The sequence below is a fragment of the Laetiporus sulphureus genome, assembly GCF_001632365.1.
Source record: "Laetiporus sulphureus 93-53 unplaced genomic scaffold LAESUscaffold_3, whole genome shotgun sequence".
In the NCBI taxonomy this organism is placed as follows: Eukaryota; Fungi; Basidiomycota; class Agaricomycetes; order Polyporales; family Laetiporaceae; genus Laetiporus; species Laetiporus sulphureus.
In genome coordinates, this window is record NW_024468512.1 from 303,921 (window position 1) to 329,288 (window position 25,368).

General features: G+C 53.3%; 12 protein-coding genes across 12 annotated transcripts; 7 read left to right on the forward strand and 5 right to left on the reverse strand.

Moving 5' to 3' along the window:
- Nucleotides 1–80: 80 nt before the first annotated feature.
- Nucleotides 81–1,325, forward strand: LAESUDRAFT_720404 (uncharacterized protein). The gene has a single exon (XM_040907807.1). It carries the CDS (start codon nucleotides 143–145, stop codon nucleotides 1,193–1,195), a length of 1,053 nt encoding a protein of 350 aa, XP_040768948.1. The 5' UTR covers nucleotides 81–142; the 3' UTR covers nucleotides 1,196–1,325.
- Nucleotides 1,326–3,781: 2,456 nt separating this feature from the next.
- LAESUDRAFT_258401 (uncharacterized protein) lies at nucleotides 3,782–5,861 on the forward strand. Its single transcript, XM_040901765.1, has 3 exons — nucleotides 3,782–3,880; nucleotides 3,929–4,689; nucleotides 4,744–5,861. Exons 2-3 carry the CDS (start codon nucleotides 3,958–3,960, stop codon nucleotides 5,707–5,709), a joined length of 1,698 nt encoding a protein of 565 aa, XP_040768949.1. The 5' UTR covers nucleotides 3,782–3,880; nucleotides 3,929–3,957; the 3' UTR covers nucleotides 5,710–5,861.
- A 380-nt stretch (nucleotides 5,862–6,241) lies between these two features.
- Nucleotides 6,242–7,615, reverse strand: LAESUDRAFT_710795 (uncharacterized protein; the record flags this gene model as incomplete). The annotated part of the gene is made up of 3 exons (XM_040906796.1): nucleotides 6,242–6,277; nucleotides 6,341–6,887; nucleotides 6,942–7,615. 3 exons carry the CDS (start codon nucleotides 7,613–7,615, stop codon nucleotides 6,242–6,244), a joined length of 1,257 nt encoding a protein of 418 aa, XP_040768950.1.
- Nucleotides 7,616–8,523: 908 nt separating this feature from the next.
- LAESUDRAFT_720408 (uncharacterized protein) lies at nucleotides 8,524–9,113 on the forward strand (the record flags this gene model as incomplete). Its single annotated transcript, XM_040907808.1, has 2 exons — nucleotides 8,524–8,897; nucleotides 8,948–9,113. The coding sequence occupies 2 exons, from the start codon at nucleotides 8,527–8,529 to the stop codon at nucleotides 8,988–8,990; spliced, it is 414 nt and encodes a 137-aa protein (XP_040768951.1). The 3' UTR covers nucleotides 8,991–9,113.
- A 118-nt stretch (nucleotides 9,114–9,231) lies between these two features.
- Nucleotides 9,232–10,554, reverse strand: LAESUDRAFT_710796 (uncharacterized protein; the record flags this gene model as incomplete). The annotated part of the gene is made up of 3 exons (XM_040906797.1): nucleotides 9,232–9,260; nucleotides 9,305–9,849; nucleotides 9,905–10,554. 3 exons carry the CDS (start codon nucleotides 10,552–10,554, stop codon nucleotides 9,232–9,234), a joined length of 1,224 nt encoding a protein of 407 aa, XP_040768952.1.
- A 192-nt stretch (nucleotides 10,555–10,746) lies between these two features.
- LAESUDRAFT_258324 (uncharacterized protein) lies at nucleotides 10,747–11,904 on the reverse strand. Its single transcript, XM_040901764.1, has 2 exons — nucleotides 11,148–11,904; nucleotides 10,747–11,058 (listed from the first exon to the last, which is right to left on the reverse strand). Exons 1-2 carry the CDS (start codon nucleotides 11,691–11,693, stop codon nucleotides 11,029–11,031), a joined length of 576 nt encoding a protein of 191 aa, XP_040768953.1. The 5' UTR covers nucleotides 11,694–11,904; the 3' UTR covers nucleotides 10,747–11,028.
- Nucleotides 11,905–13,341: 1,437 nt separating this feature from the next.
- Nucleotides 13,342–13,971, reverse strand: LAESUDRAFT_720411 (uncharacterized protein). The gene has a single exon (XM_040907809.1). It carries the CDS (start codon nucleotides 13,594–13,596, stop codon nucleotides 13,384–13,386), a length of 213 nt encoding a protein of 70 aa, XP_040768954.1. The 5' UTR covers nucleotides 13,597–13,971; the 3' UTR covers nucleotides 13,342–13,383.
- LAESUDRAFT_621739 (uncharacterized protein) lies at nucleotides 13,961–14,170 on the reverse strand (the record flags this gene model as incomplete). The annotated part of the gene is made up of 1 exon (XM_040903278.1): nucleotides 13,961–14,170. A coding segment is annotated over one exon (210 nt), but the record flags the coding sequence as incomplete, so codon positions are not given.
- A 1,559-nt stretch (nucleotides 14,171–15,729) lies between these two features.
- LAESUDRAFT_258490 (uncharacterized protein) lies at nucleotides 15,730–20,269 on the forward strand. The gene is made up of 9 exons (XM_040901766.1): nucleotides 15,730–15,780; nucleotides 15,850–15,912; nucleotides 16,008–16,719; nucleotides 16,770–17,066; nucleotides 17,118–17,216; nucleotides 17,287–17,424; nucleotides 17,473–17,533; nucleotides 17,621–20,016; nucleotides 20,091–20,269. The coding sequence occupies exons 2-9, from the start codon at nucleotides 15,902–15,904 to the stop codon at nucleotides 20,121–20,123; spliced, it is 3,747 nt and encodes a 1,248-aa protein (XP_040768956.1). The 5' UTR covers nucleotides 15,730–15,780; nucleotides 15,850–15,901; the 3' UTR covers nucleotides 20,124–20,269.
- A 350-nt stretch (nucleotides 20,270–20,619) lies between these two features.
- Nucleotides 20,620–22,640, forward strand: LAESUDRAFT_740787 (DNA primase large subunit). Its single transcript, XM_040911100.1, has 8 exons — nucleotides 20,620–20,762; nucleotides 20,815–21,072; nucleotides 21,121–21,241; nucleotides 21,298–21,390; nucleotides 21,445–21,582; nucleotides 21,637–21,900; nucleotides 21,953–22,101; nucleotides 22,167–22,640. The coding sequence occupies exons 1-8, from the start codon at nucleotides 20,662–20,664 to the stop codon at nucleotides 22,525–22,527; spliced, it is 1,485 nt and encodes a 494-aa protein (XP_040768957.1). The 5' UTR covers nucleotides 20,620–20,661; the 3' UTR covers nucleotides 22,528–22,640.
- A 101-nt stretch (nucleotides 22,641–22,741) lies between these two features.
- Nucleotides 22,742–23,836, forward strand: LAESUDRAFT_809200 (CDP-diacylglycerol--serine O-phosphatidyltransferase). The gene is made up of 3 exons (XM_040914121.1): nucleotides 22,742–22,933; nucleotides 22,992–23,217; nucleotides 23,280–23,836. The coding sequence occupies exons 1-3, from the start codon at nucleotides 22,821–22,823 to the stop codon at nucleotides 23,664–23,666; spliced, it is 726 nt and encodes a 241-aa protein (XP_040768958.1). The 5' UTR covers nucleotides 22,742–22,820; the 3' UTR covers nucleotides 23,667–23,836.
- Nucleotides 23,837–24,061: 225 nt separating this feature from the next.
- LAESUDRAFT_691817 (uncharacterized protein) lies at nucleotides 24,062–25,363 on the forward strand (the record flags this gene model as incomplete). Its single annotated transcript, XM_040906105.1, has 6 exons — nucleotides 24,062–24,184; nucleotides 24,237–24,385; nucleotides 24,443–24,520; nucleotides 24,572–24,726; nucleotides 24,780–24,886; nucleotides 24,927–25,363. The coding sequence occupies exons 1-6, from the start codon at nucleotides 24,070–24,072 to the stop codon at nucleotides 25,361–25,363; spliced, it is 1,041 nt and encodes a 346-aa protein (XP_040768959.1). The 5' UTR covers nucleotides 24,062–24,069.
- Between the last annotated feature and the right edge of the window lie 5 nt (nucleotides 25,364–25,368).

Here is a 25,368-nt window from a genome sequence, read left to right on the forward strand (position 1 = left end):
AAAGACAAAGCAAGGCTTGAAGCGCTTCGGCGCTGGCCTCACGCGCCCCTTTGCGGCCAATCTCCCAAAGGACATAGTGCGGCACATTTTCCACCTCTCGATTTCTACCCAGTCCTCTCGGGATTACTTGTCACCCTCACGAATGGCGTGTACCCTCGCACTGGTTTGCAAAGAAACTGCAGATTGGATGCGTCCCCAAATCTGGCGTACTGTGTATATGACGAACGCGACGCAGGCAGCCAAGATATATCACGGACTACAGAAGGGCGCAAAGGGACATCGTGCCACGAAGCACTTACTAGTGCGGAACGTCTGGATACGCACAGGGGATGCGTGTGTTCCATTTCACGAGCTGCTACTTGATCATCACCACAAAGACATCGGTACGATGTTGATGGGTGAGCACGTCGAGAGCTTAGCGATTGACTGTGACCTCCTCAGCAATGGGTGGCTCACGGGCTCCATGGCCCGACCAAGACAAGTCCTACTCCTTGATAGGTCAACGGCCACTTCAAGAGCACCGCGGCCACTGCATCTCAATCCGGAGTTAAAGAGATTCTTCCGCGAGACAACACACTTGATCATCGGGGAATACTGGAACAAGGTTGCGCCCTTCCTTGCGGACGATCAAGATTCCGAGTTGTTCTTTGCATCCCTCATGTCCCTATGTGTGCGTTTCCCGGCATCGATAGACACCTGCACTGCAATAAGGCTGGCCAAGGAACTTTCTCGCATGAAGAGTATTGAACAAGTCATCATCTGCATTGACAATGGCTTCGGCACAGTGATTGCACAATCGAACCCCGTCTGGCGTGTTCTCAAGATCTTGGAGCCGCATACGCGGAACCTGATAATTCTCCCTCGAGGGCTATCGCTCGAGTCCGAGTGGGACGAGATTATTGAGGGGGGTGATACAATCTGGAAACGCGCATCTGATCCCACGCAACGTAAGCCAGGACCTGAGACGCGTTCGAAGGAGGAAGACTGGGCAGCGTTTGCTGGCTTCAATGCGGCCAGAAAGGCTTCGTCCTCTCTATCTTTGCTGGACTGTGGCCTCGCACGAGCCACATTGCCAGTGGAGCGAAATACCCTTGTAGATGAGCACGACCTGCCGCGACCATATCCAAGGCCTGGACCCGAACCTTACTACATGCCGCGGTCGGATTGGTACCATCCGAACCGGACAGGCTGGTGAGAAGGTGAGTTACCCGTACTGGCGCTAGATACAATAAATTATTGTGCATGTGTAGATGCCAGCGTTATCGGCGCGGAGACAGCATTGTATACTTCTAGTCGCGCCGCTTCCGCAATTGATCATAGGTCGTGTTCTGCAACTGCGAGCTGAGAACCTTTTCCAAGTGATAGAGGGCCTCGTAACCACCATCAAAAGAGAAACACGCCCCGCTCATCCACTGCCCTTCTGGAGAGCGCTCTCAATAGTATTGAGAACCCTCGAAGCCATGCCCTCAGCCCACTCGATTACCGTGCTGGTACCTATGCTCATCATCGTGTGACTCACCTCATGCCGCGCAAAGTACGAAGCGAGACTGGCGTGTCTGCTGACGCGTACGCATACAACTGACCACATGAGCGTGGGCGCGTAGGTGATCCGGGGAATTGATATGCAGCGATCAGTGCACATTGCACTCCTCATGATGTAACCAGCAACATACCTGTTCACGAAGGGTCTCGATTCTCGAAGGAACCACGTGGAGTAGCCGGAGACATAAGTGTCATGATATTCGCGCTTACAGTCCGCTGCTATCAGGGTCCCTGAGAGGCCGGACAGCAGACAAGCAGAGAAGACCAGTCAGTCGCAGCTGGAGACCAGATGTGATACATTGGTGGGTGGCGACGAGGGATTGATACTTCACTGCCGAAGGATCCCCTTCCATGCAATGTAAATGTATCCGCATCGAGACGTTCCGGCGATGGTGTGACTCCGAGCTTGGAGTCTTTTGAGCCGCTTCATCAATGATAGTTATTCATTGCGTGGTATGGCACTGCCGGCGGGGGTTAATAGTTAACCTGCTATAGGTGGTCTCCTCACAGCAATAGTGGTCTAATTCGCAATAGGCATCAACGTCATCTTGACCGCAGAGAAGGCGAGCTAACTCGTGTGGCACCGCATCGATGCTCATTACGGAAGCACCTACAATAGTGTCCCATCAAGTTATCAACTGTCCCTAAATTATGGACGTTATGGTCAGCATCGCAGATTGCATCTCGATAAGACTGAATGAAAGCGAATGAAGACAGCGCGTAGAGAAGACATCCCCGATGATGGTCGGATATCAAGCAGTCAATTGACGCCAAAATGTTCCTCGCCATTCACGGAAGGTGATCCGCGAAGAGCACGAACTGGTGGTTTGTAACTCGTTGCTGAACATTGACGGCGAATGAATCAGAGAGCACTGGGTTTAGATCGTCTAGGGTCCCTAGACGAGAGGAGGGTCGAAACGCTGCAGAATGCTGACATACCGTGGAAAAACCAGGGAAGAAGGTGTGGGAGCAAGTAAGAGAGATGTGGCATCGTCCCGATGTGAAGGGCACAGCAAGCGTGCCGGAGGCTACGAAATCTCAAATAATATGCCGTCATAGCCGTGCTTCTAGCGATCGTGCCTCCAAAACAATCGATATAGTCCACAAGAGCTCCGCGACGACACGCCTGCTTGAGCCATCTTCTAGCTGACCTTGTAATATATCGAGACAACACACGTTTTACACGCACCTGCACGGGTTTACATCATCTCACGGATATCCGGATGATCTTCTATTCCGGGAGAAACCTCTATCCAAACTGCAAACGAAAGAAGTTCGCTTCGTACATTAGTGGTTCTAGAAGATGGTAGCTGCCATCACCGTGCTCACGGACAGGGCCCCTCGAGGTCGGCCGGCTTGCGGAGAATTCAGCAAAGATCGTCGCTTCCCCGGATTCACTCGGTATCATTAAATCTGGACGAGTATCTGTTACACAGGATTGTGCAATTTTCAGTAAAACTCTCACATAATCGACTTGGAGGAAGACAAGACCGTGTTAGTTGTATTTATTGATCGCCACGGTCTGACGGCACGTGTCCGCGTCTATGCCGCAAACGCGTCTCGCGGGTTCTTGCACATCTCCATCCTCGCAAATTCCTTGAAACTTGCGACGATGTTCAAGTGGTATACTTGGAAACTTCTGGCCATGACCAACATCATTAGACTTGGTCACAGGCATGCTAGGGGCAGAAATTAGTCTTGGTTTGAGACAGCAACCTGAACGATTCAGGAAACGCCTACCCAGGTACCCAATGTTCGCATACCGGCAGCTTCAGGCACGCAATGCAGATATCGCTGAGTACGAGCCTAATTGTTCTCCTTTGTCACGGTATTTGATTTAGCAAATTGGTTGCAGTAGCCTGATCCGAAGGTCGTCTCCGATTGCCGAAATGCGCATGTTTTGAGCCACCCGTCACAGGAAGGTGAGACCGACGTATCCGCGGTCATCTTGACGTGCTGCGAGTTGATGCCTGCACTCATCTCCTACCTGGTTGTTCAGGGTTTAGCGGAGGCATGTCAGATTTTGCGAAAGCATACTCGCGGTCCCCCGTAGCCGTGGAGTCCAGGACATGCTGATCAGATCCCGACAGACACGCTGGACGAACCTCCATATGTCTCTATACCGTAAAGGCTGTACGAGGACAAACTATCGGTGGCTCCTGGCCTGCCCTCCTACATGCCATTGATGGTGGTCACCATGCTTGGAACCTTCTGACCCCGGCTGATGAGGCTTGTGCACGCCGATTCGTTGGTCTGCCTCGTTTCTGAGGTCCCACCGTTCTTCACGTCAAAAGAATTATTTGTCATTGCGCGGGCAAACCGACACTGTGTTCAGCCGGTGAGGTCCTCCGTATAAAATGGAGTAGGATGATTGATAGGTTTGCAGTCTCTCCCCCCTCCCATCCCTCTATCGTTATGGCGAATCTTCACGACGACGCCTTCCGCGGCAAGCTGACCCTTGATCGCCTGAAAACGTATCTTGCCTCCAGTCCCTCTGCGATAAACTCGGTCGGAGGCAAGAATTCCTTGACTCCTCTCGCTGCTGCATGTTGGAATGGTCACCTGGATGTCGTCAACCTTCTTCTCGACAATCCAATCCACCTCGCTGACCCGGATGTCCCTTCCCGTTACGGACGCACTCCCCTCCACATCGTCACCACACACGCCCGTATTCGCCGCATGGAGATCGTGCGCGCACTCATCGACGCAGGTGCTGATGTCGATGCCCGCGACGAGGATGATTTTACTCCACTCATGTACGCGGTCGCAGAGGTGCGGGATAAGGATGTCGTGCGCGAGCTCGTGGATCGTGGCGCATCGCTGTCGCAGCAAAACAAGCACAATCAGACCGCGAGGACCCTCGCCAGAGAGGCTGGGTTGGAGGACGAGCTGCGCACGAGGGAGGAGAGGAGCTCGAGTCGAGCGGAGATCATCAACCTTCTCGTAGCCCTGGTCGTATTCATTTTGGCATATGTCAATAGCGGGCTCGTAGAAGACGTCATCAAGGGCACCGTGCAGCAACTGTATGGTATCACTGGCACGAAAGGCACCAAGGGTCAGGATCAGGAAATCAAGCCTGCGTTTGACGAAACGCTAAAGGATATCAACGACATCAGAGAGGAGCGGAAGAAGATGAAGGATCTGGAGGCAAGTACTTCCCACTCTCCTCTACGATATATCACTCATTTAAGGAATTCTCAGGTGAACGGCGGGTCTCGCGGTGATCAAAAGCTTGTAGATGGCAAGGATATCGACGAGAAAAACTCTCTTATCACACCTATCAGCCCGGATTCTCCAGCTTCTGTTGCATCTATTATTCCGGATGTATCCAAGCCGGAACCTGTCACTGTCGAGGAATTCTCCTCCGCCGTGAATCAATACGCCCACGAGACTAACCTCGAGAAGTTCTTCGCACCTGGAGACCCTTTCCTCGAGGAGCTCGCTAAAAGTGCTGCTGCACTCCGTAACGACCCCACGACGCTCCTTGGGTCCCCAAAGAACATCAAACGTCTCATCGCCCTCTCGCTTTACCAACCGGTCATCTATTGTGACGATAGTGGCTCTATGCACAAGGGCAACCGCTGGTCCGACCAGAGGGAACTCGTCAACCGCGTAGCTCGCATTTCCACCAAGATTGTCCCGGATAACCTTGGTGTTGAGCTTCGCTTCATCAACTCGAAGGCCTCCAGTAATCTCACTGCCGCGGACGTAGATGCCGCTGTTACTGCGGTGAGGCCTTCGGGTGGGACGGCCATAGGCACAGTCCTCCGCCGTACGATCTTGGAGCCGCTCGTTTACGAAGTGATCTCCGACCCTAATCGAAAGCTCAGCCGTCCGCTTCTCATATGCACCATCACTGATGGTTGTCCCTCCGGCGAGCCTCAGACCATGCTGAAAGACGTAATTGTCGAATGCAAGCGCAGATTGGTGGATGCTGGATATGAGCCGCATTCGGTGATGTTCAGCATCAGCCAATTGGGAGATGACAAGAAGGCGACCAACTTCCTCAACGACCTGAGGCATGAGCACGAGATCAGAGATGTGCTCTACTGCACCACTGACCGACTTGACAGCAAGTTCCAAGAGCTTGCGTCGAATGAGAAGAGGTTGGAGGAATGGCTCTTGAAGCTGTTGACGAAGCCGATTATGGACGCAGGGGCGGAGTGAGGGTCTTCTGTTCTCCATCTATGGCCTTTCTGATCACCGTGTCATTTCATATTTTGTTCTAGCACTTGTTACAGTACATTGCGACTTCATTGGCGAGATGTAACCGTAGTAATTCGCACGTTTCTGACTTGTTCGCTTGCGGTCATCTCGTCGTTGTACATCATACACTGGCAGTTGTGAAACCGTTCCTGCTATATGATGTAATTGTGTACTGCTAGCCGCGAGACTCCCGGATGCCTACACTCTGGATTGCACAGTATCGGGGCGCTTCGCTCGGTGCATATTCCACGGAGAGGTGCACGAGATGACATGTACCTACGTAGGACACTGCGAATATTTTATTTATTTTTTTTTGTACATTTATTTGTATACCGCGCTATGCGCGGTTTGCGAATATTTCACCGGTGCAGGAGGTGTATTTAACGAGGGGAGGAAACGGGTATCTTCCATAAGCGCGTTTAATGTGACCCTTGTTCCTGGACGTCACAGCATGGGTTTCTCACATATAGTGGCTTTACTGCCGCCAATTTCGTCAATTTATAGAATCCTCGAAACAGAAGTCGGTGAACTTGATAGATAGACGTAGAATGAGCAGTCAGATTATCGGGGGAAGGGGGGATGAGAAACGCACCGCATACTTTTCTCCCATAGGATAGGGCACCAGAGAAACCTCGGAACTCTCGGCATCCTCTCCATCGATCTCCTCGATCCTCTTGCACTGGCAGCCCAGCTGCACCACCGAAGGAGAGGTGCGCTCCATAACGATCTTGAACGTATTCTTCTTCTTGTTGCCGTAGCTGAACAGTCCTTCGGTGCTCAATTTATCGTCAAGTTGTATTTCGTTCTTGACGACATCGAACACGAGCCATTTGTTCAAAAATTCTGCATCTGCGACCTGCAGCGCATACAGGACCTTGTCCTTCGTCACTTCCGCTGGGAGAGCGTTGAATTTGGTTCCGCTTCCCATTCGAACGCGCGCAAAGCTGAAATATTTGGAAAAGTTGAGATAGAGGCCACGCGGTGGAAGTGTGCCAAGCGCTGCATGCTTTTTGGATGCGCATGCTCGAATCCTCTTTCCGAACTTGCCTATTCCGAGCCAAGAGAACACCTCCATAAGAAGGTCAAGCGTGATTCGAGCTCCTCTGCTGCCAGCTCCTGGCCGTGCAGGTCCATTATTGCTAAAACCAGGGTGAGTCAGACGTCTTTGAAATATATATGTACATAAAACTCACTGGATAGCGACAATGGTAGGACATCCCCGATGATACATCCATACAGGAGAGCCGCTAATGCCTTGCTCCGTCTGAGCATCATATTCTAAACGACGTGTGTAGCAGCCCATGCAGTGGCCCGTGGACGTTTTGGGCTGTCCAGCTACATCTGTAGCACGATAGCCGGTGACACATAGTTCACCGGGCAAGGACTGCTCGTAGCCTAAGCAGATGCTGAAACCGAAGCCTTCTAGATCGCCGACTGGAAGTGAGGAAAGGATGATTGCACCGTAATCCGCTTCAGGTGATTTATCTCCCGTACGATAAGTGTCGGATACGCGACAATTGTCCTTGGTGATAGGATGCTCAACTCCAAGGATGTTTACGGAAGGTTGTGTTGAGTTCGATGGCTGGCCGGTGGGTTCGTCTGCAGTATCAAGGATAGGGAGGAGGTTGTGGGCAGCGGTCAGAATAACGACACCCGTAACATCGGGTGGTCGGAGAATGAAGCCACTGCCATAGGTCAGATTACGACCCGGGCCGGAATAAAATACGAGCTTGATGACATTGCGTGCCTCAAAGCTGGCGTCGTGGAATGCCCGTCGCCCGTCAAGGTTGGCCAAGGGAGCCTGAGGCCTGCCAGCCCATCCATCGTGCTTCACTTCATCAGGAAGGAGTAATTTCCTCCTAACCATTGCAACGCAGGGCAGAAACGAGATCGAGGCGTCTGCTGTGAGCAGTGAGGGGAAAGAAGACAATATGCTGATGCGACTGCTTCAGAACGTTTTTAAAATCTTGCAAGAGCGGCGGACAGCAACGCTGACATCGTCGTGTTGCGGCCGAGACGTGTTGCGCGATTCTGTTAGATCCGGAGCTGATCAATGGATTGAACGGAGCAACTGGGAAAAGCCTCAAACACGTCTAGCCTAGCATTATGATCTCTGCAAGGCGATGTTAGATGCTGCATTTTCAGTTTTGCTAGCCATTCACATCCCCTTTTAGCAACTTCTACTAAGACAACGAGACGGAAAAGTTTTATGAGGATGCAGTCCGAGATCTGCACAGACGCTCTGGATATGCGCACACATAATGAATGGAAGGGTAGCAGGGGTCGCCGGGACACTCACCTGCACCGCCTACGACGACTTCGCGAAGATATAGCATGCGGCTATCGCATGCCCAACCAGCGCGTTTCCTATACTAATTGGGCGATCTGCAGCAAGAACGTTCAGTAGCTTTGATCGCGCGATAGGGATCTGATGATCACCGTGTGAGGCTTTTTTAGAACTCAATCTTTTATCGTGAGGCCACATACCGCCAGCGATACTTGGCCCTTCGCCAAATGGGCGTGTGCCATTCTTCTCATTGTTCAGCATGAACCTGGCAAAAAGTATAGAGATCAAAAACTTGAAGGAGGGGTCAACCAATGGCATAGTGACTTGTGGACAGAGATTAAAGCTGCGTCACCCAAGGCTGCGGGACACGTATCAGCACATTGTGTTGATCAAACGATACACAAGTAGGTGATCCCAAACTGCTCAAGTGAAGCGGTTCTGCAGCGTCAGTTCTGCGTAGCCGAGACGTCTGTATATGCCTTCCAAGTGTCATGTGTACTAATCGCAAAACGGGTAGTCAAAATTTGAGCGAGCTCAAGGCTGTTGGAGAAGTTTGGCGGCGGAGCGCACGAGGAGCGACCAGCGCCACCAGCCTCGTGCCACGGAGCGCAAATACGGGCGCGAGTCGCTGTCACGGAGTCAACACCACCTCGATCGTGGACTCACATCCCGAGCCTTTATTCCTACATGTCGACTTAGGTAGCAACAAGGAATTGAAGGTGAGGCCCGGTGAGGGTTCATGCAGCCTCGGGAGAACGCGTTACGGGGCCATCGACCAAGACACGGCCCTAGCAGTGGTAGCCGGTGAGAGTCGTACGCGAGACTCGAGAGAAGCATTTGGTCTATTCCGATGGATCGTAAGGTCTGTTCATATTTGACCGTTTAGCCCACGACGCTGACTTTACCCACAAGCAAAGAAATGTACATCAGATGGGACGCGCGGGTACTCAAATAAATATTACTAGCCTACTACAAACTGTCGGGAAAGAACCCTACACGTCATACGACCCGCTCGTTGAGAATAAGTGGCTGCTGTACGTTCTATTACTTGTAAAAAGCGCTTCTAGACCCATCTCCTCTATTCTACTATTGCTGAAATCTCACTGCTCTAAGATCCTACGATGTTTGTCGCTCTTGCGCAACTGGTGAAATGGATCCTCCGGAACGAATGTTTTAGAAGTGAATGCGAATGTTTGTCAACGCTTTCGAATCGGAATTCGGTGACCTGCGAACGGTGAGCGCCAGTTCGACATATGACTACGATAAAACTCACCGCGTCCGAATCGTGTCCTTCCAAAGGTACGAAGGACACTTCTGAGCTCTCCGCGTCTTCTCCGTCTGCCTCCTTGATACGCGTATACTGCATTCTCAGTTGCATTGCCGAACCATCCTGCTGCACTACGATTCTCGCCCTATCCTCTTGCCGAACAATGCGGAATAGGCACGCATCCTTGACTTGATCGGTTAACACCGCCTCGCTTTTGGCAGGTATGAATTCGACCCATCTTCTCCCCGGCTGTGCTCCCGCAATCTCGAGCACGTACAAGTCCTTGCCGGGAGCGACTTCTGCCGGCAACACATTGAACTGAGTTCCGGTACCTAGGCGCACACGAGCGAAATCCATGTTCTTCCTGAAGCTCAGGTAGAGACCACGCTCAAGGAGAGTCGCCGGTCCTGCCCGCTTCTCTTTGGGCGTATATGCCCGGATCCTCCTGCCGTAATCGCCTAAACTAGCCCACAAGAAGACATCCTTCAAGAGATCTGGCGTAATGCGTGTACCTCGGTGCACGCCATTATCGTCCGTGGCATCGTTGCTGTCAATAAAGATGATCAATATATCTTCGCAAGCCATTCAAGGAGATCGCATACTGGATAGCGAGGACGGTCGGATAGCCTTGGCGAGAAACCCATACGGGAGAGCCACTCATCGATCGCTCGTTCTCTGCCAGTGCAGGATACTCGAGATGTCGAGCGTGGCAGCTTGTGCAGCGGCTCGTGGAAGTGGTCACCGTGTCTGCAGCATCTGCGGCTCCACACCCACTGATTCTGAGCTCTGCTGGGGCGGATTCGTTACTCCCGAGGGTCATGCTAAACCCGAAACCACCGCGAGCCGCCATGTTCGATGATCTTGGGCGCAAGATCACACCATAGTTTGTATCAGGGGTCCTTTCTCCGTTTATATATGCGTTGGATACTCGAACATTTTGTTTAGAGACGGTATGTTTCTCGCCGCGGATGATGGCGGTGAGCTTTGGCAGTATTTTCCCCGCTGCATTCACGAGATTGTACGCAGCGGTCAGGATTACGTCGAATGCACCGTCCGGCGTTTTGAGGAAAAACCCGGCGCTGCATGTCGCTGATCGTGATCCTGGAACACCGGAAAAGAGTCTGACGATGTCGTTAGAATCGGGTTGGACATCGGGGATGTCGTGGTCGGAAGAAGTGTGAGCAGGAAGGGGATTTGAAGACCACCCTGGATGCTGTAGGTCGGCAGGAATGTGGAGTTTCCGTCTAACCATGATATGCGAAGCGTTAGGATGCAGTGCGTGTCTTACTAAGGCCAGTCGCTCAGGTTGTTCAGACCTTTTATGTCTCGTTCAGAGACACGAAAAAGAGCGGCGATGGACGGGATCGACCCTAGCATAGTCTACTAGCACGTTCTATCACAGAGTGATGAGCATAAACTGAACAAGCGAGTAGCGGAAGGTAACTATTCTGCACATTTTACGACGGCAGCGAGGGAGATTAGCACTGAGAGTGACAGGTATGAGTCTAACACAGTCCTGATTTTAATTACATCAACTCCTGACGCATGTTAGAAGCAGCGACCAGCCCGCCGTACAGCAACGCTAACATTGAACGTGACATTGAATTCAAATTTGAAGAACCAAAGATTGATGCAGCACTCGGCACTCGTTCCAGGAACGAACGTTCCTGACTTGTCAACGACGCCCAACTGCAATGCCTCCTCTCCAGCACCGACCTGCAAGACTTCATTCCGTTCTGTCAAGACGTACGCGACAGGACACCCCTTGCTATCGTCCTTCGCTACCACGAGCCGCTTCGGGTTCTCGTCAAACTTGGTAGACGACATCAACTCGTCCGTCCAAACGCCGCTGCTGTCTCGAACGATGTAGTGCAGGCAGCGATCCCCCGCGGAGATGTAAAAAACGTGCACGCGGTCGTCAGAAAGCAGTGTTGTGAGGGGAGTACCGATGACAGGCTGTACCGGAAGGAGCGTGGGCTTCCAGGCCTCATCGAGGTGGACGAGGCGCTCCTCTACGCTTTGATAGAAGACAGATACGTGGCCGTCTACGTCGGTTGCAGCCGCGAGCTTGCCGTCAGCATGCACCACATGGTCTGGAATGTCATCCGGCACCCATTCCTCCTCTTCCACGTCGTAACGGAACGAGACAAGTTTGGATGAATCGGAGATGGATAATATGATACACGTGGTCGGCATGAGGAGGTATGGCGCTGGGGCATTAGCTCGGACATCGGTATCGATGAGCTCTTGGTCACCAAAGCTGCTGCCTGTCCAGACTTTGGAGATGAGTGAGGATTGGTCGGTGTAGAGCAGGACGAATCCCTTCCCCTCTGGGTGAGGACCACCGCCGGCCGCGAGTAGGCAGCGAGTGAGATCTTGCAGCTGGGACATGTTCACAGCTATGGCACTGTGGAGGGTGTTGCTTATCGGCGAGATTTATACTTCACGGTTCAATGCGCCACCAATCATTTCCTCAACGAAACAATGTCGCGTCTCGAGTTCCATAGCATGAAATGGTTGTGCACTTTCGTGGGAACGACCAGAATGGCTGGCCATTCATTTGAGTTTGCAGATCCCTATCGCGATGAGCGCCGGCCGAACAGGCACTATCCTGTAGGCTAGAGTAAGTATGTCCGGCCAATTCAGCCAAAGGCCATGGCTGGGCTTAATCCAGTCGTCTCAGGAACGTGCGGTAATGTCACCTCTCGCAACCTGATATGGGCAATATACAGCACTTGACACGTACCTCACAACCGGTGAACATTGATGGGCATGGTGTCCGGCAGCCTCGTGGTGGCCAGTGGCAGCAACAATCACACGTTCCAAGTGAATGAGGCTTCTAGCTTGCAACAAGCATTGAAATGCGCCGTGACAGTGGTTATGCGCTCGGGGCGCACCAAGCATACGACTGCAATGAGGACATCGATGTAAAGTTGCTCCCTCGTCAATGTGAAGTGCGAAGATGATGTGCCTGATATTGTGTTCCGAATCCAGATGATCTTCGTGGCTGCCACTTCTGGATAGTGTGATGTGTTGGAAGTAAAATTCGGCACTGCTCGTCGAAGGCCATTTGCGCTGTCGGATTGCACCCGCAGCTCAGCTGGCAAATGCAGCAGACGGCGGGCAGCAACTCACAGCACAGGCACAACTTTAAGCAATTTGACCGCGAACAGAGCGTGATGTTGAAACATATGACTGAGCTGTGAAATGTCATGACAATAGAATATGATGGTCAATGACTGTGGATGCATTGCCCTGTGATAATCCAACTGATAGAGCCTAACATGCTGGCCGCGACTGAAGAGGTCAGTACAGCAAGTTTGTCGAGTCGTTGACGAACTGTTGGGTTGAGTCGTAATTAAAACACAGAGATTCTTTGTGCGTCAAAGTAAAGATCGAGACAAGAGCAGATGCCATCAATGTGAACGACCGTCCTGCCTGTGCCTTCCAACACCCATCGAACACTTATCCGGAGCGCTATGCAATGCGACAGCGATATCATGGACAAGAATCAAATTTAGCAGGCCACTCACCGTCAAAATACTATTGCTTTCGATATTTGTGGGGCACAGGGAGGCGGTCGTGCCATGGAGGAGTATTGTAAACCCGCATCGACGGTCATTGAATGCCAGGTTGAATGCGCACGACAAAATCAAAGCCTCATGAGCATGCAGAATGACAGCACAGATGATGCAGTGTCGAAAACTTCACACTGAATTGTGCCGTGATTATTGCATAACAGCCAACAATTGCCAACAGCGCTCTTCGCATACCGTCATTCCGGTATTTCATAAGAGCTACAGCAGTTTGCTAGCCCAATACGCTTCCGGCAGAAGCTGCTATGACATTGACAACACAACAGCTACGGATATAAGTTTGAACGACGATATGGGCCAGAAGATGTGCGCCTTGCCTATCCATGAGCGCATATAAAGTGGATGCAGAGCCGTATTCCTGCAGTACCCATGGAAACATCCTTTTTTTTTTTTTTTTTGTACATTTATTTCTATACCGCGCTATGCGCGGTTGGAAGGGTGTAAATACAGGAGTGAAACCGCACGAGGAAGTGTCGACGTGTAGACTATGAGTAAATAAAGGGGTTGGTCACATAAGTGCCGCGAGGGTAAGGCGTATCAGCCAGGGTCCGGGGGCGCGAGGGCCGCGGCGGAGAAAACGGGTGTGGTAGAAATGAAAGCGATGAGGCGATGAAGGCCAGTGGGGTGGTGCCAAAGCCGACGTAAATCCAGGAGGGTGGGCTTGGGGTTCCGGAAAAGCAGGTGCCTCGCGTGCGCATGTCTCGGGCAGCACAGCATGACGTGGGTGCGGGTGCTGGGGGTGGTTAGATCACATACACAGGGTGCGCCATGGAAGTGACGAGCGGGGCCCGCCGTCCCAAATTGAGAAGAGAAGTAAGGGGCCAGGTAGCCGTAGCCCGTTAAGGCTTGGGTTAACCTGGCTTCGACGTCGCGTTCATAATATTTAGAAGTGAAAACGGGGTGGAGCGTCTGGGAAGGCAGGGACGGCCACGAGGACCGTATTGCAGTGGGTCAATCGGTGCAACGGAACTCGGTTTGCCAGGAGGTGGTCGCTCGCTCACGCGCCCAGCGCCGGATCCACGTTAAGGTGGGTAGGACACTATCAGGTAGGGATGTTCCTTCCTTGGCTAGCCGGTCCGCCACCTCGTTACCCAGTACACCCGTATGCCCGGGAACCCACAGCAGCGAAATGTTCAAAAGTGGGTATTGCTCCATGAGAGGAGCGAGAAATGCCCGAAAGCGAAGGGAAAAGGGCTGGCCACTGTGTGGGCGCAGCGACAGGACATTGGACAGGGCAGCGCGGTTGTCCGCGCAGAGGTAAATGTGAGTAATCATGGGGTAGGTCGCCAGAAAACCGGCAAAGCGGCTGGCGACCGCTGCCATTGCGAAGAGTTCTGCGTCATACACCTCAGCCTGGTGGCCCATGCCCCAAGCCCGCTCGTACTTTATCGCACCCTGGTGAATGATACACGCACCTGCACCTGCTCTTCGGTTCCGCGGGGCGGGGTCGGGCTGGGCGATTTGGGAGCCGTCTGTGAAGACCCATAGGGCATCAGGGAGAGGGATGGAAGAGTGCAAAAGAGGGAAGAAAAAGGAACGTAAGTACTCCTTGGAGCCGTCTTTGGTAGGCGGAGGGACGCAGACGTGAACCCTCTCACCCCACGGATGCGCAGGATCCCAGGGCGGCTGCAACCAGGGGAGAAGGCGCGCCGCTCGCTTGGGCAGGGTTTGTTCGAGCACATCCACTGCGCTGGTGCCGTGGTGGATAGGGATGGCGGGGTTGAGGAGGGAGAAGTTGGGCGGGTGGGTAGTGCGGTTGGCCGCCAGGCAGTGGGTCACCGGGTGGGACTCCGAGAGGGTGAGGAGGCGAGCTGCGGCAAGGCCGTTGAGCTTGTCGAGCTGGTGTCGCATTGGCAGGACGCTGGATATGAGGTTGAGGACGTGGTGGGGGGTAGACCGCCACGCTCCCGTAAACCACCGCAGCGCGTCGTTTTGTACCTGTTGCAAAGGTTGAAAAAGTGAGCGTGGGCCCCGCGGGTTATACCACACGGGGCTACCAAAGGTGAGAACGGGAAGGATGGTGGTAAGGTATAGCAAACGGGCTTGCGCGACCGTCATGCCCCGCTGTGGGAAACATCCTGTAAGTCATGATATGGGCAGCTCCAATTGCATGGCAGCCCGCAGGAAGTGCCGAAAAATCAAGGATGCAAGGCGGACCGTCTCGTCGGAACTAGACGGTGCTTTGTCGTCGGAGTTGCTACGCCAGCATCAAAACAAGAAGACACGATTTTAGATATGCTATCGTGGCAACAGTGATGTATGTGGCTCACGGGCTGGTCCAATATAGGAGTTTCCCAATGTACCTTCCTGCAGACGACGTCAGCTCGGTAAAAACGGCGCATCTGTTGTCGACAGCCTACTGGATGCTGACGATGACGACCTGTGTCCTCGCATTATGCATGTCCTCGCCCAGCGGAGATGAGACAGACATCCATAGCCCATATTTCCGTCGCTTCACCACTTGATGATCAGGGCTGATCAGGGCATTAAACGTTCGCCGTAACCAACTCGGTTTGAGTGAGAAGGCGCGAGGAACGATGGCAGAGAGAGAGGCGTTGGGGGGAGGTTTCTCAGCAATAGACGTCTTATCTGTGAAGCGCGAACGCCAGTAAGTAATTGTACTACACTCCGGCGTCGGTAGCCAGAAATCCATGTTTGCATTCTTGTGGTACAGCCGGTACAGCCACCGTCTCAGACCCGAACAGCGCCTTCGATGAGAGTGAAACATTTTCAAGTCGAGGGTTCTGCCTCATGTCGACGCAGCTCTTCCTTGACTTCTGCCTTACTGGTGGCTCTGTTGCACCTCATTAACTGCTTCCTAGTACGAGACGGCATTCACTTTACGTGGCTGATCATCACTCCAGAAAACTGGAGCTCACCAGGTGCGCTCAGCGAATGCCCCCCCCCCCCCTGCAACGTATCCACTCAGGAGAGAAGACTCTGCCTCGTAGATGCTCAGTAACGCGGCCTCGGAACGTATTTAAATGGCGAGTACTCAGCGCCATGATAGAGAGGTCAGCGGATTGGACAGCCGAAAGTACCACAAATCTTCACGGGGAACAGATGCATCTAACGCGCTAGCTTCGACATCTGTTCCCACCCAGCACAGATCCTCGAGCAAGCATCACTCCGCCGATGCTCCCGATGCTCCGCCTTGTCGTCCGTCTACGCAGTCATCCAACCTTATAACGTCTGGCGCCACTCCGGCGGCCAGCCCACATTCACGACCTCACGACACAATACCTAATGACGACCATCATCTGCATGCTTTCATGAAGAGCATATCTGATAGGAGAAGCCCGCATTCATCCAACGAGAGGATTGTTTCACCGGAAGATGGGGGGAGCTCGCGCCCGACAGCACATGCTCGCAGCAAGCATGCCGCCATTGCTGGTACGGTGCAGGCGTCTACTTCTGGGCAACCATATCAAGCTGTAACGGGCCAGGGGACTCGCGATCCTTCCAGACCTCGCGAGCGTGAGCGCGAGAGGGAGAAGGATCGGGATCGGAGACATGGTGAGAAGGAGAAAGAGAAAAAGCGCACGAAAGATTCGAAGAGCGAGAAGGTCAAAGGTCTTGAGAAGGTGAAAGAGAGGGACAGAGACAACGAGCAGAGAAGGGAGAGGCATCGAGAGAAGGATAGATCAGGCATGGAAAAGGACGTTCTCAAGGAGAAGGACAAGGAGAAGGATCGTCTGGGTCGCAAGCGCGATGACCGTCGCGTTGTTGAGCGAGGCACCGTGTCGGTGTCACAGCCAACTCAAGGTCCGCCGACTACACAAGGGGCTTACATCTCGGCAGAAAGATATACGGCTAGTGTGGTCCGTGTTGTAGCTGCCCGAATACTTCGCTGTGCTCATGCTTTCATCAGGGTCGGCATGCTGGCCAAATTCTGCAGACGCGCAACTCGTTCACTGCTGATCCGACGGGTGCTCCGGCGCCACCATACATGGCACCTCAGCTTAATCCCAGCAATCAGACAATTAACAGTGGCCGGCCACCGGACCCGCGTCGAACACCTCGCGCTGTGCCACTGAGTTTGACCGCGGAACGTGACAGGCCTTCTTCACGCCCTCATCGGACACATCGAGTCAAAGTCTCGGGATATCAAAGCGGACAAGAGTCCGGGATGTCAAGCAGCGAGCAGGAATATCCGGCTCGTGAACGCGTGAGTAGTAAAACAAATGCCAATCCGTCGTTGGGCATAACTCCGCATTAGTATCGAACCCCCGACCGACGGCGCGAATTCCGAGAGCTCTACGCAGACGGGTATGGACATTCGGGTAGCGAAGCCGAGCGTGCCAGCTTGCGGGAGCGCGTGAGTTGCTTTTTACATCCTGCATTTCGGCTATGCGAATTGTTTTTGTCCTTAACAAAATACATCACAGCGGCCCAGGCATGTGCATGGCGATTCCGGTGGTCAGGTGAAAACGGGGCCTACCACTGACTCCGCCACTCGGCTGGCAGCAGGTCAGATCTCCCAACAACCTGGAATGGTCCAAGATAGCAGTGGCGGGTGGCATCACGTACGTGTCGATTATGTCTCTCAGCAGTCACCACTGAATGATATGCAGAGCAAAACGCGCGAATCGCCCGCTCGGAGGCCTGCAGGACTCGCACAGTTACCTTCGTCAGGTATGCAGATGCATGCTTCCGTGCTGCCTACGGGGCAGCCTACCATTCCGAGAGGTCTGACATCGCAATATCATGCTCCACGAATAGTCCGCATCCGCGCCGGGGAGGGCCCCGCTGATCCTCAGACGCCGCTTCTGATCCCGAAGTCATCGAGCACTACCACGGTGAATCGACCACAGGATCCGACTCTGGGCGATCGTGGGACTTACGATGCACATGCACGCCCGCGCACCGGCTCACAGCCCACGCAGCAATCAATGCCACAATCTGCTCCTGCTACCACTAATGTGTATCCGCAATACGCTTCCGTACGAGCAACCCACGCGGGAGAAGGAGCGAACCGGGGCTACGAAGCTGCTGGAGCTCATAACCAATCTGCACCCAATACTGACTACACGCAGAAGGCATTGACATACGAGCAATCACAGTTGGCGGCGGCTATTGGGCAACCACACCCTGTGCAACAGGCTATTCGATCACTTGAAGGCATTGAGCGTCCCTCAACGTCTCGAACTGCGGTACCAGCATCGAACGGTATGGGGACTGGGCATTTCTACGACCCAAGTCCGATGCCAGTTGTCATGCAGCAGTTGGCTAAGGGTGATGAACGCACACGTCGTCATAGATCCGCACAAGATGTGTTATCTAGCACCAATCAACGCAACGCCGCACAAGCTGTGCCTGCTGCTGGACTCGCTCAATCTGCAGCATACCATGGATATCCGCAAAATTCCAACCTGGAGGCACAGCGTTCTGAGGTACCAACTGTTCCTGCGCAATCCGGTGTACCTGTTGGAGTCCAGCACCCTCAACATCGTGCGGGCAGTGCCCCTCCAGCCGAGAGAGCTCATGTAGATCCCGCTGGGCTATCTGTACAGTATGCTACATATCAAGCGAACGCAGTGGGACAAATACATGGTCCGCATTCTCCAAAAGCGAAACCGATCCCAGCGGGCGCGCAGGCTGTTGCCGTGGCTCAGGCGACATTCTCGCCATCACCCGTACAACCATCAAGGACGGTGCCCAAGGATTCACCTGGTTATCCAGCTGGGACACTCCAAGATCGCTCTGGTCAAATTCAGGCGCAGCGTCCTACTCATGCGAAATCTAGTTCAGTGCCCAATCTCGCAGCGGCGGCTAGGAGTCCCCCGATATCCCCTGGATATTCTCCCTCTCGCCAGACTCTCACCCGATCCCCCGTCGTTAACAGTCTTTCTCCTCCTAATACGACGCCCAAGCATTCCGCCTCTGCACGACTTCAGGGCCAGCGGAAAGGGTCGAATGACACAATCACTGGACAAACCACGCCCAGAGCTGTAAACGTTGACTTGACTCAACAACAGCTTATGCATCGCTCCAGCGGAGCAAGCTTACGACATGATGCTCCCTCACGACCAGAAACGACCCCGACTGCACGATTACCCAACCTTTTGCCAGGATACCCTGAACCAGCGCGATACCGCTCGCCGGCTCCACCTCAATACCCGTCTGTTCCTGTTGTAACATCTATACCTAGTGCATCTAGTTCTACCGTCCCATCAAATCAGCATTCGCAGTCGTACAGTACGCAGACACCGAACGGTGCTGCACGGCCGCCTTTCTATCCAAATATGCCAGCCCCCGCTCATAACCCTACGAATAGCCCTGGGCGCGACCCGACAACGTCGGCTGGACAATCTGCGCAGGATGTGCCAGCCGGTAACGTGCCGCACCGTCTTCCTCGATCTGCAACATCTCCGGCGCCCGTAGGTTCCCAGCGGCAATATCAAGATGGTCTCTCCGTTATGCACAAGTCCCACAGTGTTCCCGTCCCGTCATCTTCTCATCGGACTGTCTCAAACGCGCCACCCACTGGCCGACGACCAGATCTCGCGCCATTTCCAACATCCTCTCACCCACGAACAGGATCCGACCCTCATCAAGTCTCAGGTACGGGCCGCGTCCCTAAGAAGCCTCCTTTCTTGCATGTCAGGACACGACCTGAGCCGCAATCCGGATCTGGCCACGCGGAGCAGGACGTCTTGTTGACTCCCTCATCACTAGCACTCACGCTTCCCCAGCAGCAGTCGACGACAGCCGGCTTTGCTCCGAGCTCGAACTCAAAGGATAAGTCTCCAAGGGAGAAAGAAAGTCGGAAGAAGGGTGGCTTCTTCAGCCTCTTCCGATCGAAGTCAAACTCACCAAAGGAAGACGCACGACCTACAATAGGTGCCATGCAGCAGCGTCGGCGTAAGGAATCTGCTCCTTCCAGTTCCACCGCGCCTGCCATGACCAACTTGGTTCGATACGCCACGAATCCGACGCCGCGCAGTGGAGACCAAGCGGCCAGCAAAAACAACGCAACTGCAGCTGGTAGGAATGCTTCTGCGGCTCCGACAGGGAGGAAAAGCCCTGGTTCAAAGATGTTCTCACCGTTCCGGTTGATATCCAAGCGAAATCGCACGCTTTCTGTCGCTTCGCTGGAAGCAGTGGACGGAACTGTGGTAAGCTCGTCAATGTTTTCGCATTCTGGTCTGACCGTCCATGCTACAGTCGAATACTATGCTCACCGGCGCAGACTCGACGAGAAGTTCTACTACCGGACGGGTGAGTCCGCCTCTGCGAGACGCGATGGCCGCTGCCCAAGAGTGGAGAAACAAGGAGGAAGCTGACCTGCTTGATCGCGGTAATGGCCGCAGGCGCCGGCCTGGCGTGACGTTCGAGCTCGACGCCGATATTCCAGAGACTTCTCGCCCTGCGCGGAAGATCGTCCGCCAAAATCGTCAGGACTCTCAAGAGCATTGATTTGCTTGACTTATTGTCGCTATGGGGGCGGATATGGCTGCTTAGTATGCTGACGTGATCTGACAAGTTTGTGATTGTACCGCTATGTAGAGATTAGTTATCTTCGTATGTCGATGTTTACTGTATGTTTCAATAGCTGAACTGAATGCCGACAAGAACCCTCGATTGTTATAGTGGGAATAGCAATGATTGCTTGCAATACCGCGTCTACAGGTGGGGCCCCTTCTGGCGTCACGGGATGTGTGACGTTACGCGTCCAGCTGTGACGTTACGCGTCGATTAGGCGACACGCGCATCCGCGCGTCGACCTCGTTCAGTCCATTCACCGTTCCCACCGACCCGCCATGTACAGCGCTCGAGACAGGGACAGTGCATCTACCACGAAGCACAGGGATGTTCATGTAGAGCGCCGGCCAACACTCAAATATTCCCACAGGCTGAACTTGTGCGTTTCCCACCGTCGGTCCCGGCAAGTACACTCAGATCAGTGGTGCTAGTTATGACAAACCGCCTCTCGGGGATATTACTATAGAAGAGTTTGAGACTTGCGCGCTGGATCGCCTGCGCATACTGGCTGAGATAGAATCGTCCTTCGTGCGGAATAGGCCCTATGAGGAGCTCAAGGAGGTCACTCTCGCGCAGTGCAAGAAGTACCTTCCGCTGAACAGCACATCCGCAAAGACCATAGACAGAGATGCAGAGCGGAGAAAGGACCATGTGGGGCATTTCGTCTTGAGACTGGCGTTCTGTCGCTCGTGAGTTCGTTCTCTTTATCACTCTGCCCCAGCTAAGTATTCTGCTAGAGAGGAGTTACGAAGGCGGTTTGTGAAAGCTGAAACTGCTCTTTTCCGGATGAGGTACGACAGCGATGATAACGAGGAGCGTGAAGAGTTTCTAAGCTCGAGGGATTTTGACTGGATACCAGTAATGACGCCCACATTGTGCTATTCGAGGCACGCAGCTGAACGAAAATGACGCAGGTTTCGGATGAAGAAAAGAAGCAGTATCAACATGAGCTCGCTGCTGCTTCACCAGCTCTCAAAGACGCAGCATTGAGTGAGAGATACTACAAGGCGAGCTGCGCCATTATCCTCATAGTATTCCGCATGGACTGACTACATTCGTAGGTCAAATGGACGCGTGTACCGGATCTGGTGGAGAAACGGAGAGTACTCCTCAAAGGGGGGATGGCATATGTTCCGTCCCGGGAACAATCCAGTATTGTATTCCAAGAATTTCAAACACGTCTCACGAAGGCTCTGGAAGTAAGTTATCTGACGTCGCCCTAAGCCACACTCTCCTCAACGTAATTTTTGTAGATGACAGCTAAAGCGCTGCCGAGACTGGATGAGGACACACGTATCGTGCCCATCCTGGACAACCTGTCGCAAGGCTTCCTCGCGGGTGTCTCGTCTGAATGGAGCACGGCGACGTCCTCCAGCGCAGGCGAGATCACGGCAGACATGATCGACGACCTTGCACGCAAGCACTTCCCACTATGCATGCGCAACCTTCATGAGACATTGCGCAGGGAGCACCATCTCAAGCATTTCGGGAGATTGCAATATGGCTTGTTCTTGAAGGTATTGCGGTTAAAGATGATAATTTTGGACATGCTAACCACTTGAGCTGCAGGTGCTCGGGCTGTCAATAGACGAAGCTATCACGTTCTGGCGCAGGTCGTTTAGCAACATGCAAGATGACAAGTTCAACAAGGAGTACAGATACAACATCCGACACTCTTACGGTCTAGAGGGCAAACGGGCGAACTACCCTGCAAAGAGGTCAGTCTCGTTTTTGGCCACGCATTCACCGTCGTGGAACGGAGATGCTGACAGATTCTATCCAGCTGCCAACAAATACTCACCGCAGATCAGCCCGGTGCTGCCGACTCCCATGGTTGTCCATACCGCCATTTCTCGCCGGACAACTTGCAGACTGCGCTGCTGTCCATGTATTCAGCACAGGGGCTCACAGCAGCAGACCTGCCGGAGATCATGAGCACGGTCAAGGCTGGACATTATCATGTCGCGTGCACGCGAGTATTCGAGATCACCCATGCTAGTGTCGGAGTGAAGAAGGGGGAGGGGATTGGTGGTGGGGAGAGTGTGACTCATCCTAATCAGTATGCTGCAAAGAGCAGGGAGCTGGAGAAGGAGAAGGCTGGAGTCAAATTGGAAGACGATGGAGACGTGCAGATGACGGACTGAATTCGCAAACGACCGAGTCCCACCGCACGCCACCTTGCTTTTCGTCTTATCATTCATTGTCTGTTCATCATAAGTGTACTGCTAGGAGCGTTTTTAGAGTTTCTGTAGGTTCTTATTATTTCTACACGGAGATGGGTACATCGTGTTCAGCCTTGTGGTGGCCACCGTGACGCCTGTAAGCATGTGCTTGCGGGTGGTTGGTGCGCGCGCGCAGTTTCACTTTTACGTCCGCGACACACTCAGGCTACCTTCATTCCATCACGACCTCACGACCTCATTTGCTTAAAGACATTATGAGCCAACGCAAGAATGCTGCCAATCATCTCAATGGCCGCAGTATGGAAGAAAGCAAAGCTGCCGCGCTGCAGGAATATCAGGACACAGAGGGGCATTTCTCGCTTGTTAGGTCAGTCCTACAATGACTGCTCATCAAGACAATCTCTGAACATCCGATGGACACCTAGGAACTTTCGTCTTGCCGATCTCATCACCATATCTAACGGCGTATGCGCCTCCTTATCCATATTCATGTCTGCCAAATACCTCGTCACAGACGACGAGGATTATCTATGGTCTGCGTTGATGTTTCCGTATGCGGGACTTATGTTCGACTTCTTGGACGGAAAGGTCGCAAGGTGGAGGAACGAGAGTAGTATGCTTGGGCAGGAGTTGGACAGCTTGGCAGATTTAGTGCGTTCTCAATTCATGTTGTTGCATCTTTTCGTGGTGTGGTCCTGAACACATTTGTCCAGATTTCGTTCGGTGTTGCCCCCGCATTGCTCGCGTTCGTAGTAGGGTTGCGGACGTATCTGGACACCGTCGTGCTGACAGGATTCATCTGCTGTGGCCTCGCGCGCCTGGCCCGCTTTAACGCGACGGTGGCGCTTATCCCCAAGGACGCCAAAGGCAAGGCGAATTACTTCGAGGGCCTGCCTATCCCGTCCTCTCTGGCACTGGTTGCAGTCCTCACGTACTGGACCAAGATGGGCTGGATTGAGGGAAGGGAAGGGGTCCCATTCGGAATGGTTACGCTGTGGGGACCCAAGGGTGGGGATGGGGAGATGCATATTGCCAGCGTGGTGTTCGGATTGTTGGCGGCGGCGATGGTCAGCAAGACGTTGCGCATACCAAAGATATGACGTGCGCTACTGCTCGTACGGCCTGATATTTACGCAGGAGGTGTCACGATGAAGGTGGCAGTTGGATTCAGACATTACAATACTATCATCAAGGAATGCATATGTGGTATATTGTATAGAGACAATCTGTAATGAGAAAAGAAAGAAGGATGTGTACACGAAGTTGCCGCCACCTGCACGTCCTGCTCGCCAACCGTACAAATGGTAAGTTTGACGGCATGAACGATTACTGTGTGGGCACTCGTTGTCGGGCTGCGCAGCGTGGACGCTGCTCATGACAATGGGACCCGTGGCGGCGGGAGCATAGGAATGTGAGAGAAATAAGCGGAAATGAAACGAAGGGAGGATCAATTAGTTTGCGCGCTCTTTAGCTGGACGCGTCGCGTCGCGTTTGCCACCAGCCATGGTCACCTCTAACGACGTGCACCGCTTGTTCATACAAGCCATACTTTCGCGTAGAGTACTGTCGCGCACGTTGGCAGTGAAGATCTGGGGGAAAAGCGTCGACGCGGTCAAGGGTGCGCACAGTCTCTGTCCTCTCGCACCTTGCTCTGAGGGTGTCCATCGCAGCCGCGAACGATGCATTGGAGATTCCCTTCTCCGACAACCGGAACGCATGGGATGACTTTGTGTCGAAGATTAATGACTTGTTGAATCCGCTGAACTTGGAGTTGGCGCAGATGTTCGACGAGATAAGCGGCAAGGAGATGTGTGTACTCGTGAGTTGTTTTGTGGTCATCCACGTCCATGTGAACTTATTGTCACACGCATTACAGGTGAATCGCAAAGGAGATTGGATTGCTCAAGTGGCCACGGAGTACTCGGCCGTAGAGATCGCGTACTTCAAGGCGGTTGTGAGGACCAAATACCCGTTCAACCGCTGCTATCCATTCACACATCCTCAGGTAGAGCAAATCATGCTAGCTCCAAACGAGTCCTTCTGCGTCTCTTCCATGTCAGCCCTGCGGGAGGTCACTGCTCTGAAGGCCAACATGACCAAGTCCCAAGCTGAGGTGGTTCTGAGCAGTTTTGTTGCAAAGGGCTGGCTGGTTAAGAGCAGGTATTTGATAACCTTCTGACATCTCATCGTGTCATTGAAAGCCTCGTGTATAGACGGGGCCGTTATTCGCTGTCTACTCGGACACTCTTGGAGCTGCAGCCGTACTTACGTTCCACATACCCGAACGAGATCATCGAATGTACAATCTGCATGGAGGCAAGTACCTAAGCCTTGTATGAGAGCAGGTACTAACCCGCAAGGACGCCAGATGGTGACCCGAGGGGTTGCATGCTACACCGCGCAATGCAAAACACGCCTGCACAACCACTGCTTCGAGAAATACCAACGGCGATCGCAGAACTGCCCGGCGTGCAATGAAAACTGGTCGTCGGATGCGAACAGGAAGAAGCTGCTGCACGTCGGTGAAGGCGCGTTCAAGGAAGGGCAAGATCAGATCAAACGACACACGCGAAGAAAGAGCGTTGTCGAGAGCGATGGTGAAGACGAAGACGAAGAGATGTATGCGGAGGCCGACCAGTCTCAGTCCCAGTCGACGCCGTCGCAACCGACCCAGCCCACTCCGACGCAAGCAGAGAGGAGCAGGAAGAAAGCGGTCAACGAGGAGAAAAGGGACGTCCTGGAGGAGAGCGATAGCCCGCCTCCAAGGAGGCAGAAGCGCAAGGGCCGGCACCACTGAGCAGT

What these genes read in the sequence shown, in the direction of transcription:
- LAESUDRAFT_809200 (XM_040914121.1), top strand. Translation starts at nt 22,821, where the DNA reads ATGAGCCAACGCAAGAATGCTGCCAATCATCTCAATGGCCGCAGTATG. An exon ending in GGGCATTTCTCGCTTGTTAG is followed by an intron (nt 22,934 to 22,991) that starts GTCAGTCCTACA and finishes ATGGACACCTAG; the next exon opens with GAACTTTCGTCTTGCCGATC. An exon ending in TGGACAGCTTGGCAGATTTA is followed by an intron (nt 23,218 to 23,279) that starts GTGCGTTCTCAA and finishes ACATTTGTCCAG; the next exon opens with ATTTCGTTCGGTGTTGCCCC.
- LAESUDRAFT_720411 (XM_040907809.1), bottom strand. Translation starts at nt 13,596, where the DNA reads ATGCGCACGCGAGGCACCTGCTTTTCCGGAACCCCAAGCCCACCCTCC.
- LAESUDRAFT_720404 (XM_040907807.1), top strand. Translation starts at nt 143, where the DNA reads ATGGCGTGTACCCTCGCACTGGTTTGCAAAGAAACTGCAGATTGGATG.
- LAESUDRAFT_258490 (XM_040901766.1), top strand. An exon ending in GTGCCAGCTTGCGGGAGCGC is followed by an intron (nt 17,217 to 17,286) that starts GTGAGTTGCTTT and finishes AATACATCACAG; the next exon opens with CGGCCCAGGCATGTGCATGG. An exon ending in GCAGTGGCGGGTGGCATCAC is followed by an intron (nt 17,425 to 17,472) that starts GTACGTGTCGAT and finishes AATGATATGCAG; the next exon opens with AGCAAAACGCGCGAATCGCC.
- LAESUDRAFT_740787 (XM_040911100.1), top strand. Translation starts at nt 20,662, where the DNA reads ATGTACAGCGCTCGAGACAGGGACAGTGCATCTACCACGAAGCACAGG. An exon ending in AGACTGGCGTTCTGTCGCTC is followed by an intron (nt 21,073 to 21,120) that starts GTGAGTTCGTTC and finishes GTATTCTGCTAG; the next exon opens with AGAGGAGTTACGAAGGCGGT. An exon ending in GCGAACTACCCTGCAAAGAG is followed by an intron (nt 22,102 to 22,166) that starts GTCAGTCTCGTT and finishes GATTCTATCCAG; the next exon opens with CTGCCAACAAATACTCACCG.
- LAESUDRAFT_258401 (XM_040901765.1), top strand. Translation starts at nt 3,958, where the DNA reads ATGGCGAATCTTCACGACGACGCCTTCCGCGGCAAGCTGACCCTTGAT. An exon ending in AGAAGATGAAGGATCTGGAG is followed by an intron (nt 4,690 to 4,743) that starts GCAAGTACTTCC and finishes AGGAATTCTCAG; the next exon opens with GTGAACGGCGGGTCTCGCGG.
- LAESUDRAFT_258324 (XM_040901764.1), bottom strand. Translation starts at nt 11,693, where the DNA reads ATGTCCCAGCTGCAAGATCTCACTCGCTGCCTACTCGCGGCCGGCGGT. An exon ending in TCGTTCGAGACAGCAGCGGC is followed by an intron (nt 11,059 to 11,147) that starts GTTTGGACGGAC and finishes CAAGGGGTGTCC; the next exon opens with TGTCGCGTACGTCTTGACAG.